The sequence below is a fragment of the Macrobrachium nipponense genome, chromosome 2 (assembly GCF_015104395.2).
Source record: "Macrobrachium nipponense isolate FS-2020 chromosome 2, ASM1510439v2, whole genome shotgun sequence".
NCBI classification, from domain to species: domain Eukaryota; kingdom Metazoa; phylum Arthropoda; class Malacostraca; order Decapoda; family Palaemonidae; genus Macrobrachium; species Macrobrachium nipponense.
Genome location: NC_087201.1, coordinates 40,195,764 through 40,212,994, shown reverse-complemented (window position 1 = coordinate 40,212,994; position 17,231 = coordinate 40,195,764). Strand labels below are relative to the sequence as shown.

At 33.9% G+C, this 17,231-nt stretch overlaps 1 protein-coding gene across 4 annotated transcripts in view; it reads right to left on the bottom strand.

Annotated features, from left to right (window-relative positions):
• Positions 1–5,438: 5,438 nt before the first annotated feature.
• Positions 5,439–17,231, bottom strand: part of LOC135220542 (intermembrane lipid transfer protein VPS13A-like) — a 311,374-nt gene continuing 299,581 nt past the window's right edge. For all 4 annotated transcript variants that reach the window (XM_064257729.1, XM_064257731.1, XM_064257732.1 and 1 more), the window contains 4 exons: positions 14,851–14,996; positions 13,993–14,186; positions 13,140–13,266; positions 5,439–11,270 (listed from right to left, as the gene is read on the bottom strand). In XM_064257729.1, the coding sequence (XP_064113799.1) occupies positions 11,130–11,270; positions 13,140–13,266; positions 13,993–14,186; positions 14,851–14,996 (608 nt within the window). In that variant the 3' untranslated portion in view covers positions 5,439–11,129. The remainder of the gene's footprint in view (positions 11,271–13,139; positions 13,267–13,992; positions 14,187–14,850; positions 14,997–17,231) is intronic.

Here is a 17,231-nt window from a genome sequence, read left to right as displayed (position 1 = left end):
TCCTTCTCTTCTTGATTAAACCCTCCGAAGTCATTTACAAAATGTGGTAATAAGGCCTTCCATAATCCATTTTTTTATCTCACTTTTAGTCTATCGGTTAGTATAAATATACAAAACTTTTGGGTAGAATTTTCAAAAATGCATTTTATTTATACTGAACAGTGTACAGAATGAAAAAAATACGTTGCCAATTTTTAAAAACAGATCTAGTTGAATTTTCAGAAGTTATTCACTTTTGTTACAGAAAAGAAATTATTAAAAATCTGTTTGCACTTAGATAACGTGGTTGTATAATGATTAAGGGTCTAAAAACTTGCTGTTAGGATATCAACTGGTATAACAATTAATTACAAAGTAGGCTTTAGTAACATGCCATTAAACATCCTCATCATCATCTGCAGGCAGAAATGATGTGTTAGCACAGATGTCTTCGCCTCCACACTGACTGAGTTCTATGCATGTCAGCTTGTGTTTTTTGAGGGAGCTTCTTGCAGTAGATTTTACCATTGACTTGCTGTTCGCTCCACAGCCGCACTTACAAGTTGTAGCACGCATTCTGAATTTCTGGATTCTAGTGCAGGTGCCTCTCTTGAAAGCAGTGCATCAGTCTTCCATCCTAGACTCAGTGGATTGAGAAATTCTGGCTCTTCTATCATGTCTTGGGACCGAACATTTGCCTGAAAATGAGCTCGCCGAATGTGTTGCATTCATGCTCCTGGCATTGGGGGTAGTTTGTTCACGCCCTGTTCACGTTTGAGATGCTTAAACAAGTTCCACCTCAGGTTTTTGGCTTTGGTGATTTTATCTTTCTTTGGACAGAAAAGAGAGCACAGAAATTCCTCACAACCTTCAACCACTTCTGTTGTTAGTTCGTCTCCAACACCTAGGTCACTCATGACAGAAATTGCATGAGAACTGGAAGTCATAAAAGGATTGAAGCATTGAACTTTTAAGGACCTTACTTCTTTCAGTTTGCCTCTTCTCCGTTCTCGAGTATAAAGCTGTAAGTTCTTTTGTAGTAAGAAATTCCCCATCTTTTAACCTCTCTTCTACTTCAGCATAATATTCAATTTCTGCTAAGATGAACTCCACTGTGTTGAATTCATCAAGGTTCTTTTTCTCACCGAGTCTCTTTGGATCTTGCACATAGCAGCGCCAGATACTCATGTGACAGCTCTTGTGGTACATGATGTCTCTGTGCAATTATATCAGCCAGATGCAATGTCCAGACTTCATTTTCATTTGCTATAACAACCTCCTCTATTGATTTCCCAATGTCGTGAGTTTGAAATTCATGAAGTTCTTCCTCCTTGTTCTTCGAATCATACTCGACACCTTGGCAATAGAAACAGCAGTCTCACTTGAAGGCTTGCACATGAGATCAGGTGACTCTTCCAGAAGACACTGTTGATGGATGCTGTGACCCAGCTGTGCTGGAAACAGGACGACCTGCTGCTGTAGCAGATAACATGCTGGAGTCCTTGCCATCAAAGGCCTTCTTCCATCTGGCCTTGTCTCGTTCAGTATGCTGTTTAGGGTCGCTTCAGCATAACAAGATCTGTACCAGGTTGCATGATTTTGTTCTGTCTTATGGGCTCAGGTGTACAGGTGCTGATTTAGTGTTACATACTCAGAGTTGCCACAGTCAGGTCTGTCTCTCACACATGTCAAAAATTTCTTATGCAGAAAGGGCAGGCTGTCACTAAATTATTCTTTCCTTGGCACTTTGGGCAAAGATTAAAGTGTATACTAGTTTTCTTTTTCTTTGGTGATTCAGCAGATCCAGTTGATGCCATTTTCACCAGATACCACCCTACCACCACCTTTTCCATAATTTAAAATCCTTTCCGTGCAGCAGTCTTTGGGATGCAGGCCTCGTGTTGTGATGCACGCACGTATCTCGACACTTTTTACACTGAGATGCATTCGAAGCATGCAAAAACTGTTGAAGCAATAGGCTACACAGAAAGGACTCATATTACCTATTGCAAAGATTACCCCTCTTACTTCCAAAACCTAACACCACCACCATACCTAAACATTGCTAACACCAAGACCAATGTTACTACTTCACTTACTTTCATAACTGTTGTTCCTCATCGTAACAAAAAATAATAACATTAGGCATATTCTTGAAAGTTACTAACATCAAAATATATATTTACACTAATAAGAGCTCTGCATTTCAACAATATTTTTACTGCTAATGGGCCCTTGGGCTCCATCTAATCAACAAAGAGTGGGAAACAAAAAAGAAACATATATATGATACACAGTTTAAATTTTATTCAAGCACACCACCTAAAACATGGTAGAAAAATGGGCAACATCACTTTCTCGGTCCATTATGGTCCAGTGATGAATTTTAACCATGTTGCCAAAATTCTGCCCAAATTTTTGCAAGCAAATTTATTGATGGACTATGCAGCATCAATGCTCTTTATCCAATTGTAAATGTTGTAACCCTTCCTATCCTATGCATCATTTATCTCTTTTAACACTTGCCCACATGTACAGCGAGTATAGTATTTTTTAAAATTTTCTATTACACCCTGATCCATTGGCCAACTGCTTGAGGTTGTGTTAACTTGGCTTTGGGGATAAAGTAACGGAAAAAACAGTCCTCAAATACAGCAAGTCACCCATGTTTTCTTATTGCCCATCCAGATTACGAGTAGAGAGCATCTTGTGATATTTTTCAGTGCCTGCCCGTGGATTTGCTGCCTGATTCACGAAGTGAGGTTTCATCTTCATGTCTCCTGAACAATTGCCAGCCAGCAGTAACGATAGCCTGTCCTTCTCCACTTTAAATCCTGGCTGATGTATGTTCTGTCTGGTATTTTTTTTCCAGAAAAGGCCTATTTTGTATATATTAAAAATTTGCTGAGGGGTATAACCTTCCTTATCTATGATATCCGTGAGTGTCTCAGGAAATGCTTCAGCTGTTGCCTATGTCAGCCCTCACTTTCTCACCGCTGACCGACACATGATGCAATTTGGCCCTTTGTTTGAAGCAATGAAACCATCTATGACTTGCAGCAAATGTTTCATCTTTAGCACTTTTGCCAGCCTTAGCCTTCAAGTCATCAAAAAATCTTTTAGCCATTTCCTGAAGTAGCATGAGGCTAAGCGGTGTTCCATCCAGATACCCAGAAGTTTTTCCATTTCTTCTACCCCTGTCTCTTACTTATAATTGTTGACTTAATTGACACCACACTTTTCACGTGCTCCATAATGTTGCTTTTGTTCTTCAAAATTGTGCCAATGGTCGAGTGATTCACCTTATACTGGCGCTACAGCAACCATTTTTTCATCAATTTGTAACTTCTTTATCATAGCAACTGCAGTTCCCATTGAGATGGCTTGCCACTTTTTAACACTACCATATTCATCAGTGGCCTTGGGCTTGCCATTAGCTATGATATATTAATGGATGAGGTAAATATTTGACAATAAAAATTCACAAAATATGGACGCACGGGAGATGAAATCTTAGTACTAGTGTAGGTACAAAGAAACTGGATTGCATAGTACTGTCAGCTATGGTTCTATCCAGCATGAATAGTGGCAGAAATTGTAACTTAAGTTCAAGGCAGGCCCTCGCAACAAAATTTGAACTTGCGGGTCATGGCCTGGAGCTCTCCGAACAAAAACTGAATTTATGACCACTGTTGTTCGTATCTTTGAAAGTTCATAAGTAGAGGAATGTCTGTCTTTATGTCGATTGAACTGAAATGTCATATGGGCATTAGAAGACTTAACTATCAAAGGACACATACTGTAGGTATGAAAAATTACTCATAAGTTAGTGGTATAACATATGTACAGGGTACCCCAGTATTTGTGTTCTCAGCATTCAAGGACTCACATATTTGCAGATTTCTCTATGGACCCATTATTTGCAGGAAATTCACATCTTCGTGGTATTTTTTATGAGAAATATCCACAAATTACTGTATTTTCACATCAATTTTATGATTAAATGCACTTTTTGTGATAAAACTAATAAAAAACCAGGTATAAGCATTTTTAGTGTTTTTTTTCTTGAGTTTGAACTAACAAAATAGGCAGTTTTGAGCATTTTTGTAGGGTTCTAAGTATATTTGCGGATTCTAGCTATTCATGAGGGGGCCTAGTACGCATCCCCGCAAATACGGTAGGTTCACTGTAATGTCAACTCAAAATGTTAAACCTGGTTTCCTTCAAAAGTTTAGCTAGAGTTTGAATTTTCAAATTACATACACTAGATGAGTTTTAGTTAAGTTGGTTAGATTAGCACGAGAACACTATTAAGTTAAAACATTGCCAAGTGAAAAATTCAGATTTGATAAAAACATGATTTAGTGTCATTTGGCAGCATTTTCAACTACCAAAATGCCCACAATAAAGGAATAGCAGACTAAATTGCTTGACTCCTGCAGCAACAGTTTTGGTTAACCACCAAATGAAGCTGAAATTGTTATTGTGAATTAGGTGGAGAACATAATATGGTGTGGAAAATATCTGACAAGAGTCATTTTGAGAGTGAAGGAACAACAGAATCTTCCAAGAAAATTCTTAGCTGGTTAGCCATATTTACATAAGCTTGAGTTTAGACAATGGATTGTATCTACAAAACATAAAATTGTTGAAAATGTCTTGGATATTACTCATGATTACTGTACTTTAGTAGGCAGTCCCCAGTTATCGGTGGACTCGATTAATGGCAATCTAGTTTTAAGTGCCATAAAATTGGCGATTTATAGCTCCATAACTTGCTGTATTCCGGTTATCAGTGCCATAAGGTGCCAATAATAGAGTTATGACGCCCTAGCATACCTAAAGGAGGTGTCATTCAATGGATATCGGCGCCATAAGTGCCATAAATCACCAAGTTTTGGTTAATGGACGGCCTGTACTGTTGGGTGGGTACAGAGGGGGTCGTTTCTCTTAATGGCTTCTCTCCTACATAGCTACATAACTATTTCCATAATTCTCATAACGATACATCAGAATTATGTTACCCTTATGTTAAATACTGATTCTTACTGAATAAGCATAATCAAGGAAAGATAGTACAGCACTTAAACTACTTATACTGTGCTCAGTGATACATTTTGTTCCGTATGTAGACAACCAAAAGTTGATTTCTGTATCTTACCAACATCTTGGTTCTTATATAAAAATTATACTGTGCCTGTACCAGTAATTATGGGCAACTTGCCATTTCCCCAAAATTTGTATGTTGTGTATATTTTGCATTACTTTATAATGAAAATTTAATTTCTGTACATCCAGATAATACCCTACATATTTCTCAGTTGAAGATGAAAAAGACTAGTATTGTCTGTTGTCACCATTGAATGTTGATAACACAATATATATATCTGTGATAGCGACTTTGTTTTGATGGGGATGAAGAGGATATATTAAACTGTACTTGAACATAAACAGCTGAATATTACTTACATAATTTAATAATAATGCTGGATACTTTACATCCGATGAAGAGACAAGAACATTCTTGGTTTACAATCATCTATGTATTTTCAGACCACTTACCAAACTACACCAGGTTACTTGGTACAAGTAAGACGACTTTACCAAAATCCAGTCATGGAAGTATTCTCAAGTATAGAGCACTGAGATCCCCAAAGAATTTTACCAATCCATTGCTGAGGTACTATTATCGTTTCCAATGCAAACAAATTATAACCACAACTGACCTTCCTACCACTAAATTTGCAATTTCAGTTGAATTGACGATGGATGAAAGTCCCAAGTTGCTTTTCATTACCATCCTCGACTTACTGAGTGGCAAGAAATGAGACAAACAGAAGAATGCTTAAGCACAGGAACGGGGAATTGAATGTATTATACCTAAGGACACCCCGTGACTGGACTTTCCTTTTCAGATTACTGATTCATAGATGTAAGGTATGATATACAAAAATAGCATATGATTTATTTACATTTTCACATAAATGTAATGTCTTCATCATGGAGAATTATATGTTACCCACATGTATTTAGAAAATATTGATGAATCAAAAGCTCTTGTGTTTTCACAAGTTAGCATCAACATTAATCTTAAGCATCTTTTGCAGGATTCAAGAAAAGATTAAACAAACTTGCTAAATTCCACTAAGCAAAATTTTGACTGTTTTATAGTTATTATTGTGAATGAATGAAAATGTAAAATTAATTTCTAGCTTCGGAAATTTGATTTTTGTTAGAGATTTTGGTCTCCAGAAGGCAAATCTGGATGCAAGTGTCTCATTGATACAATGTTGCAGAATGTCATGTTTTCAAACCCAGTGACCTACTTTTCAGTTTCTGGATTCAACATTGCATTACAGAAACTGGAACTCTTCAAAGTCTACTTTGGATCTCAGCATGTGGTGTTCAACCTCTTGAGTTACCTGCCACAATTATGCATTAATCTGTGATAAATCTTGATGGGATTTTGTCCCTGCTGTGGAGACATACTTGCCCAAAGAAGGAAACTTTCTATTATATTTTTTGAAAAATAAATATGAAACACTTTTCATTCCTTGAAGCGATCATTTTTAATGATTTATAACAGCATTACCAGTTAGGCACATATAACAAATGTAGATACAGATTTTAGGCAAGTAATGCTGTTTCTATCACAATACATAAATAACCAAGATCTCTTTACTAAATATAATTATGTAAGCATATCACATGACATTAACATCAGGCATTATGTCATTCACAGTATTTTCTGTATATACACTACATCCTTTGTGAATAAGCAATAGACAAACACAAAACAACTATACCTGAACTGCACCTTAAACGTTTTAATAACATTCAACAAATGACTACTACACGCTATACAAACGCCTCTACACACACTTCAATGTAATCTTAACAGATACAATCTGCTATGTAAAATAAACTTCATAGGGCCATGGTAAGTGACATTTTCTGATTATGCTTCGTCTTTTTGTCTTAAGATTTCGCCAATAGATTATCTGGAGTTTTTGGCATGGTATTTAGAACTCATGCACTTCCCAAACAACTATGCAATAATTCAAAATCCATGAACAACAATCTTTTTAATGATTTAGTAATACCTGTATCACATAACGTAAAATGTTTCATTTTATTATTACTCAATACAAAGGTGGGTGTCCATAACCCAGTGAGTTTTGTATTTGTTTTTACTCAAAGTCTCATTTTAATAAGCATGACTTTAATGTTGAAAAGTCTCATTCCTTCCGTTATTACATAAACGACTTAAAAGCTCTCACTTAATTAAGATTATCAGTTATGACAAAGTTAAAACTTCAAGTTTTATAAATATGTTTTAACAATACCATTATTTTTTATGACTACTTTAAGTTACACAATGGAGCCACAAGCAGTGGAAGATAATGCTAAAACTGATAGTAGTAGTACCACACAACATTAACATATACTACTATACATATATGCTTAAATTAAGCTTTGTGCCTGCTGAAGCCTATTTCTATCAAGTGTACCAGAGTTCTGGGGACATCAGGTTTTATTTTGCCATGTAAAACACAAAAACATTAAATACTGCCACAATTGTTAAGTTAAATAGCCTTGCCTTGTATCTGAAGTTTGTTACAAAGATAGTGGTTTCAAAAGGTCAAGCGATGCAATTTCACAATATATGAGTAAATGAAAGGCAATTCCGTCAATGCTTTACATTTAGAGATACACGTCTAACATTTCTGTTCATGTTGTGCTGTTGGAGTGAATATAAGAATTAGATCTATGAGATGCTTTAGTAATTCAAATTTCTGTCCACGACAAGAAGTTGTCTAAGTTTTGGCCTTTTTTTTTTCATAATTCATAATATCATTCCTCCATTTCTTCCAGTACAATCAGAGTTCTGAATCACATAAGATAAACCACATTATGACATGACTTTACAAGGGAGGAACAGCATTAACATATGTGGTCATCTATAAAAACACTTGTCTGCTTTCAGATTTTCCAACAGTGAGGCAAGAAGTTTCTGGGATGCCATAAGAAAGAAATGCCCAGAACTATTAGGTGCCAATTTCATTATTTCTACACAATACTTCTGAAGTATTTGCGGTTTGTCAGAAAGATGGCAGCACCCAATAAATCTATATACTAACAGTAATGCCAAATGTAAGATCTAAGATTTTTTATTTTGGAAGCTGTTGCAGCCTTTATGTATTTCTATAGGATTGTGTGTAGTATACATTTCATGAAGTTACATGAAAAATCTCATTGATGTGCGAACAATATGTAACGGTGAATTTATTTTCAGTGATTTATCCAGATGTAGAATACATGCTGTTGTTATAATACCAATTAAAAAAAATTGTGTGAATTATAACACTGCTGTAAAAAATGTGTTGGCATTATTTAATTTCCAGTTCCCTGCGGAGCATCAGTCAGTTGAGAAAGAAAAATGACTCTGATTATAAGAAAATTAAAAGCACCAGTACCACTGCACTTTATTTCTAGGTGACAGTGCCTCTGCATTATGTGCAAAAATGGATTTAAAAATTAATTTAGCATATCTTATGTGAAATAAAACGACTCATGCATAGGGGGCAATGCATATTTGTTGTGGTTTACATCAAGGTGTTTTTCACGATCAGTGACAATCAAAGAATATATATTTTCAGATAAACACTTCCATGTGCGCAATACTTTATACTTTATACGTATATTCTTCTATTGCAAAGCTAAAAAAAAATGAAGATCCATCTGAGTCTAAAAAAATGCCACTCTCTGAATACTAAAGTTTCTTATTAAGTGTCTATCATTATCACGAGCCTAAGATAATTAAAGTGTGAGCTTCAAGGCTTCAGCTAACAATAAGGACTTCAAACAAATGATCTGCAGAACATCAAATCTTACTTTTTCATCTTCTAACAAGGAATTAGATACAATTGATTAATAAAATGGCAACAGATATCTGATTACCAGTTAACTAGAGGGTATGTTTTAAAAATTTTCTTGTATCTCACATTGCCTGAGATAACGCACTGACAACAGCACATTATAATTAGATACAAAACCCTACCTTTATAAACCATAATCTTACTCAAAAATACTGATACAACACTTAAAAAGATGCAAACACTTTATCTCACATATTATATTGAACATCGGTAGTTTAACAGCCTTTTCAATACTGTACTGTCCCTATACATTGTCAAGTGATGACAAAAACATGTTCTAAGGATCTTGAAGATTTTGTTGCCTTCTATACATCTGTCTACTTTCCCTGTCAGCGTTCACTAAGAATTTCTTCTTTATAAGACTGAATCAAAGCTGTCCCATGTTGAAACTTGTTCCTGTTAGTACATATTCTAATAAATGGAACGCTCATGCAAGCATACATTTCTGAGTTACATACACGCACATCAGCTGCTGATAATGTTCGTGCGCATACTCATGTCTTGTAGAAGGAATTGTTCTTTCTTGCAACAGCCATAGGTAAATGGTTTACCCTTAATTTAAATAAAGTTAGTACACAAAAGGAGAACAGATTTAAGCATTTGCTTTTATTTTGCACCATAGCACATAAAGCTCACTGATATAAAGGAATATTTATTATGTATGAGGCTTTTAATAAAAGCAAGGAATTAGGCTTCCAGTTTCCTAGTACTTCTATTTATGACACTGCCTAAATATGCTGGCAAGAAGTTAGATACTGTATTCTGAGAAAACTGTAACAACAGTGTCTAAAGAACTCCATACCATTAATCATTAAAAAACATGATTTACTGGTATTTAGCTCCCATTCCATGGAGTTGATAATCTCATTCTACATATGAGAGGCGTCAAACTCCATAAAAAGTACAAACAAATCCAGAGACCATATGTTAGCACTAACAAACTACTGCCTCCAGCAAAATAAAACGGCTGTTTATCTATAACCAATCACTAATTGATTAACATTGATTTCTGATTGGCCACATGAAAATCTAGTATGAAGGTGGCAACATTTCAAAACTTTTCTATAAATATAGTAACGTAATTTGAGAAGCAAGCTTTTAAAGGCACGTGAATTCCTTAAGCTCGCCATTTCTCTCATAATACAGAAGATACAAAAAAGCCAGAAGAAACCTATAAACACATGTAAACGTGACATGTAACATAAACAGTACGCTCTTCGGTATCTTTAACTGCTATTACTCGTGAAAAAAGCCAAATAGGCAGGATGTGAGCATCTTTTCATCCTCTACATACAGAGCTGTACTCACACTGCAACAATAAGACAAAAGAAATACCCGAGTAACCTAAATATTTACAGTTTCAAATTCATATAACCAGACTCAAATCTTTTCACAGAAAAACTGCAGTTACTCTTTAAAAACCGTTTGTGCATACACAAGAAGGGAAGAGAGTTTTCAGAGGCATGTGTGATTGGTATGTGAATATTTAGTGAACCACAAGTACTAATTAATCCCATCTGCTCTACTTGGTCCTGTGCTTTTACTTAATCTATGACAAAATCACTTGCTATATCTGTGATAAATGTATTGCTCATTACCCAAGTGAACCAGCTTGAAAAGTAACCCTTCATCAAAAAAGCATATCTTTCAAGTCAGAGAGAAAAAACACAGATAAGGGCACATATAATACTCTGGGTGTGGTTACGCAGTTAAAAGTACTTTAAAAATGGAAACCCAATGCCTCACGTCTTACACTCAACACATCTGCGCAGCGCAGTTTTGTATAGGAAACAAATGGCTATCAGAGTTCACTAGTTTTCCATATCTAACATAATATAAAAGAATATTCTTTAAGAAAATATTTTGTCTCTTATTTCCCACTGCTTTAAAAGCAACCACAAACAAACATGGGTAATGCACAACTTGAGCACACTAGAAGAGAATGTCCTAGACAATATTTACAATAATATACGGCTGAAGAAATGAGGATAAAGTGCAGTGCTACCCATAGAGTGAAATATCAAAACTATTTCTATATTCAACCACAAAACGGCACAATAACATAAATGACCAAGTTTTAGTAAGAAAATAACTTTGTCATAAAACAATACTTTGGATTCAGTGACATGCAAACATTTACAAACCAACATCAAGTCACTTAAAGCTTGAATATGAAAATGAAACTCGAACAGACTGCCAGCATTCCACCTTTCACTGAGTTCTTGGACAAGGGAAGTCAACCATGTGAAGAGTCATCAGCACCTCGATGCACTGAACGATGAAGGAGAGAGCGGTGCTGTCCTGACTCTTGATGTGGTGTTCTGACCCAGACAGCTGACTGTGACTCTCATCCTGAGAGGAAAAATTCTGGCTAAGTTCGTGAACCATAATCAAGAGATGTCAAATGACGTGTTCAAACTGGACTGATTTATCATAGCTGTTAACATATTCATAATTAGAATGAAGGTACGATATACATTCAGTTATGGTTAAACTCCATCATAGAAGTTCTTCTTCATGCACAGACTTTCATTCATTGAAACTTACATAATAATATATCTTTCCTTGCATCCTTCTTACTATGCGAGTAAAGCAGTACTATACTAGATATTGAAGTTACACGCTGATTGCCTGGAACTCTTTGTAAAGTACATTAGTACTTATTTACTATATTATCTAGCCATAAGCCAAATTATACACTCTGGTTCAGCAAAAAGAAATCTGTTTACGTTCTGTTCTCTTGTCAGGGGGGTCACTTGGGTGGGGAGCAACTGCCCCCCAAGACTCAAGCTCCCCCTCCCTCCCCACGCCAAGGCTCAGGTTGTCCTCCCCCTACAAGCTTCAAGTTGCCCCCTAACCCACCAAGCCCCAAGCAGTAACAGCATGTTTTCTTTTTGAATGTGGAGTCATAAATATATGAAATTTCTCGGGATCTTTGTCTGTCTACTGGCTACCAGTGACGATGAGATAAACAAACAGTAGTGGGAGCATATAATTCATGCTGAAATACTTTGCTCATGTGGCTTCAAAAACACATAAAATAACTAAAAATAAAAAAAAAATCTCAGCTGATTAGGATCGCTTTCCTCGTCAAACCGTCTTTGCCCGCCCCCAACAAAAATCTGAATTGACGCCCCTGTTTTCTAATTTCTGCTTATATGTAGTTATCAGTTATGCTTTTTAATAATTGTACCTACTTGTAGATATGCATACTTTCTTTATATTGCATATTATCATTTTAAGCAGAGTATATTTATCTATATCAGTGTACATATATATATATATATATATATATATATATATATATATATATATATAGATATATATATATATTATATATATTTAATATATGATATATATATATATATATATATATATATATATAATATATAGTGTGGTGTGGCATAGCAATATCTTTCCATTGTAAAGCCTAATTTACTTTTTTTTTTGGTGGCAGACATCTCATACCATTTTCTCCCCAGTAGGATATCAGATAACATCGACTGAAGAAGCTTAAGCACTGGCGTGAGGTGATCAATAAGAAACTCCGAGAGACAGAAACAGGTTGTAACCAAGATGAGAGAGAAGCAATCACAGGCGATGCTCTTCCACCATTTTGTGCGATGCTGGTTGGTTAAGTAAAGTATATCTTAGTTTAACCAGACCACTGAGCTGATTAACAGCTCTCCTAGGGCTAGCTTCAAGGACTAAATTTTTGTTTACATATCTAGGAACCAATTGGTTACTTGTGGGATCCGAACAGCATTATATCGATAAAAGAATTTCTTATCAGCAGAAATAAATTCCCCTGGTTCTGCATTGGCGGCAGCTGGGAGCTAACTCGGGCTACCAGATTGGTAGGCAAGTTCGCAACCAACTCGTCCAATGAGGAACTAGATACTGGGTGGGTAAAGGTGATTACAATAATTTAATAAATGTAGTATACTTATTGCAGCACAGTGTGCCCGACAACCTAAAAACTCTGATTTTACCGTTTCTTCTCATTTGTGCCAGTATCTGAATGACGGTAGGCAAGAAGCTTCCAAACACCCTAAGAATGAATGATGGTATTTGTAACTCTTTTCAAATATGTTCCAGAGTTGTGGTATGTTCTATATAAATACTGGTTCATCTTATATGCAGGCAAATGCAGTATCTAATTATCCAGTATTATTGTTTTCTCTCTTGACATAAAGCTTGATGGGGAAAAAAAGTCCTTACTTGTCTGAGAACTAATGTAATGCAGTCCCCCTCCAGAGTTGGCTGACTCAGAAGATTACGCACAGCTACTTTCCAGCTAATATCCCATCCACCCCACATGTTACATCGTTCCAACTTGAAGATATGCCTGAGGATAATACGTGATAATTATTATTTCAGGTAATTTACAAAACACAGACATGAAAGATTGTAAACGATAAAAGATTAAACGTTGTCAAACTCAGTACAGTGAGAAATTTCCCCTGATATTCAACTAATGACAACGGAGCTGTTATGTTCAAAATTAGCCATGTTTTAATTTTATGCAAAATTTATCTTTGTTAAGGACCATAAAATATCTGTGTGTAATAAAATATATTTCTATGAACTTATTGCAGGAACACAATTCTTCTTACTCTGGTCTGTTAAATTTACATTGAAAAATGTTATCAATAATTTTCTCCATAAATATAGGCGCTACTGGAAACTGCTCAGAGAGAGAGAGAGAGAGAGAGAGAGAGAGAGAGAGAGAGAGAGAGAGAGAGAGAAAGTGTGTGTAGGGGCTGCTGGAAACTGCTCTATGAGAGAGTGTGTAGACGAGAGAGAGAGAGAGAGAGAGAGAGAATACTATAATGAAATATGTACTACTTATGATATAGCATTAACTGTTTTTTTTAAATCACCATTATGGTGATTTAAAAAAAACAGATCACCATTAATATAAAATTACCCAAAGAAAGTGAGTAACAACTGCATAAAGGCAATGCTTTAAAAGTACACAGCAAAGGGAAATTACTCATTAAATTATTGAAAAAAAGGCAAGATGATAATATATATAAAAGAAGCCAACCATTGAACATGATACGATACTGACTTATCTGAGATGAGGATGATATCAGGCCTATCAGATTCCGACAAAGGCGCATGCGCAAAGTACCAGTCCGTCTGCATATATCGGCCATGGCTCAGAGATGCCATCAGAGCCAAGCCAGTAGCCTCATGGCTGTTGTAAGGCCGCATTGCAATAAATGGTGAGACATGACGAGGTACTCTTGATCTCACAATTACCTGTAGATTGGAAATCAAACACTGTAACAATTGTTGGAGGGTTACCTAATATATATATATATATATATATATATATTTATATATATATATATATAGTCTATATATATATATATATATATATATATATATAAAACAAGTAATTACATTATTATGATAAACTTAGAAGCGCTGCAGCCAGCATGTGAATATCTTTTTCTAAGGAAATTATCTCAACCAGTTTGTATGTGAAGCAAAAATTCATTGGAGCCTTTTGCACCAGAAAATGTTCATCCCTTCATGAACAATCATTTGAAACTGAGAATTCTATTTAAGCAAAGCTAACATCTGATAGTTTTATTGATTAGCCTACAGTTAGCTTATCCTGTGGAAATTTCTAAAGCAAAAACAAATGAAAAAGTAAGCACGGTACTTTTCCATTCACTGAAGGATATCCTCTTTCTGATGATGCATGCATGCAGGAGACATAGATTTAATATTTATATGAGATCATTTAACTTCTTCAATCGGCTTGGGAAGAGCATAACAACACAAATTTCAGTAATAGTCTTTCAAAAAACCTTTTCATTTTTTTTGGCTACCTAATGTTCACTCACGATTGATTTATTGGAATCTATTTTTGTAGTCTCAGAGGTTAGAAAAATAACTTTGAATTATTGTTACTCACATCATGACCTAAATCAACAGCACGTCTAATGCCATCGCATGCCATTGCAACAGAGTCAATGACTCCCAGCGCAGGTTTCGTGATTAAGCCCATTATGCCCCGACCCAGACCTTTGAAGAATCCTTCAACTCCATCCTGTTGTGCACCTGAGGAAAGAAACTTACTTTATTTACTTCATAGCATAAATCTTGCTTTTTTCCTTCTAATTCAAAACGACAAATCTTTTCGTGTATTTGTGATGATAGATCGAAATATGAGGATATGCTGAACGAAAATAAGATATGAGTGAACATTTCCAAACATTTTGCCATTTTCACGACATACCACAGTAATACAAACACACACGAGAGCAGAGATGCAGAAAAAAACTATCAAAATAATGTAAATCACGTACAAAACAATGCGTGAAATACAAGCTCTATCATATATATATATATATATATATATATATATATATATATACATATATATAAATATATAAATTATAAACTATTATATAATATATAGTATATATATATATATATATATATATATAATATTATAAAACTATATATATATATGCATATATATATATATATACATACATATATATATATATATATATATATGTATATATATATATATATATATATATGATATATATAATAATAGTATAGAGATATAGATATACATCACATAACATATTAGTACATATATAGATATATATATAATATATATATTTATAATATATACATATATATTCTAGAATATAGAGATATATATATATAGATTAGATATCGTTTAGATAGTATAACAGATTATATATATAATGATTAGATTAATATGTATCGATATAAATATATAGATAGATATATATACTATTATATAATATATATGATAATTTAATATAAAGATATACATATATATAGTTAAATATAGTAGATATATGTATAATTGTAATATATAATAAATATCTATAATATATATATATATATATCCTATATATATATAATAGATATCTATATAAGATATAATATATATATATATAATTAATATACATAAATATATTATACATATATATATATTTATATCTATATAAGATATATATATAATATTTATATTATATATACACAATGAATATATAATATAATATATGTATATAATAATATATACGTAATATAATGTATATATATTATATTGCTTTAAAAAAATCCACAGTTAAGATGCACGTGACTTTCATTATATAAACGAATGCCAACAGGAAAATGGATAGGCCGAAATCTAAAAGGATTTCTGCTTATCATTTTCCTGTGGTATTTGCTTATAATATATATATATATATATATATATTATATATTACATATATATACATATATATATATATATATATATATATATATTTTACATATATATATATATATATATATATATATATATATATATATATATATATAGTATATAATCACAGTAGATGCAGGTGACTTCATTAAATAAGCGAATACCACAGGAAAATGACAGGCAGAAATCCTAACGCTTTCGTCTTTACTAAAAACGAAAGAAATACCGTTGGAAAGAAAGTTACCAGGTAAACAAAAGGGTCAAGAATACCAGATGGGTAATTGGCAAAAGGGTAAAAAGCAAAGAGATAATCCAGGATTATCGGATATCAAACGGTCACAAACTTAAACACAGATTAAACCCTAACAGAAACTACAAGTATCCATGTAAAGTCCAAAACATGTAAAAACTGAAATTATTAATTTTGTTGCTTGTTTTTATCTACAAGTTTTTTCATTATAAGGGCATCGAGTTTAAACAAACCAAGACTTAAATTTAGAACACTTCCATTATTTGATTTGATGAAACAAGATTCTATGATATTCCTTTTAATTGCGTCATTACACGAGGTTAAAGGTCTTGCTTGACTCCAGTTAGTAGGATGATCTAAATCCCTCTAATGTACGAATAATGCATTCGATATCTGTCCAGTTCTCACAGAATATTGGTGCTGTTTGCTACGTTGTGAAAGGGATTTTCCGGTTTGTCCGTATTAAATTTTACTACACTTTTTACAAGAAATTTCATAGATGCAGCCGGGAACATCTTTAGAATTTTTTATTACTAAACTCTTAACATTAATATTACTGAAAACAACATTTATGTTAAACAGCTTTACAATTCTAGGAATATCTAAAAACCTTTCATCATAGGGTAATTTTAGAATATTATGCTTACTAAATTCAAGTTTGTCATTAGTTAAATCAAATATTTTTCTAGCTCTTTTCCATGCCATAGCTACAAAAGTTCTTGGGTATTTAAGTTTCAAGGCAATATCATTAATAGCTTAATCTCAGCGTCAATAAAGTCAGGGTTACTAATGACAAACTGGACCAATCCTTTGT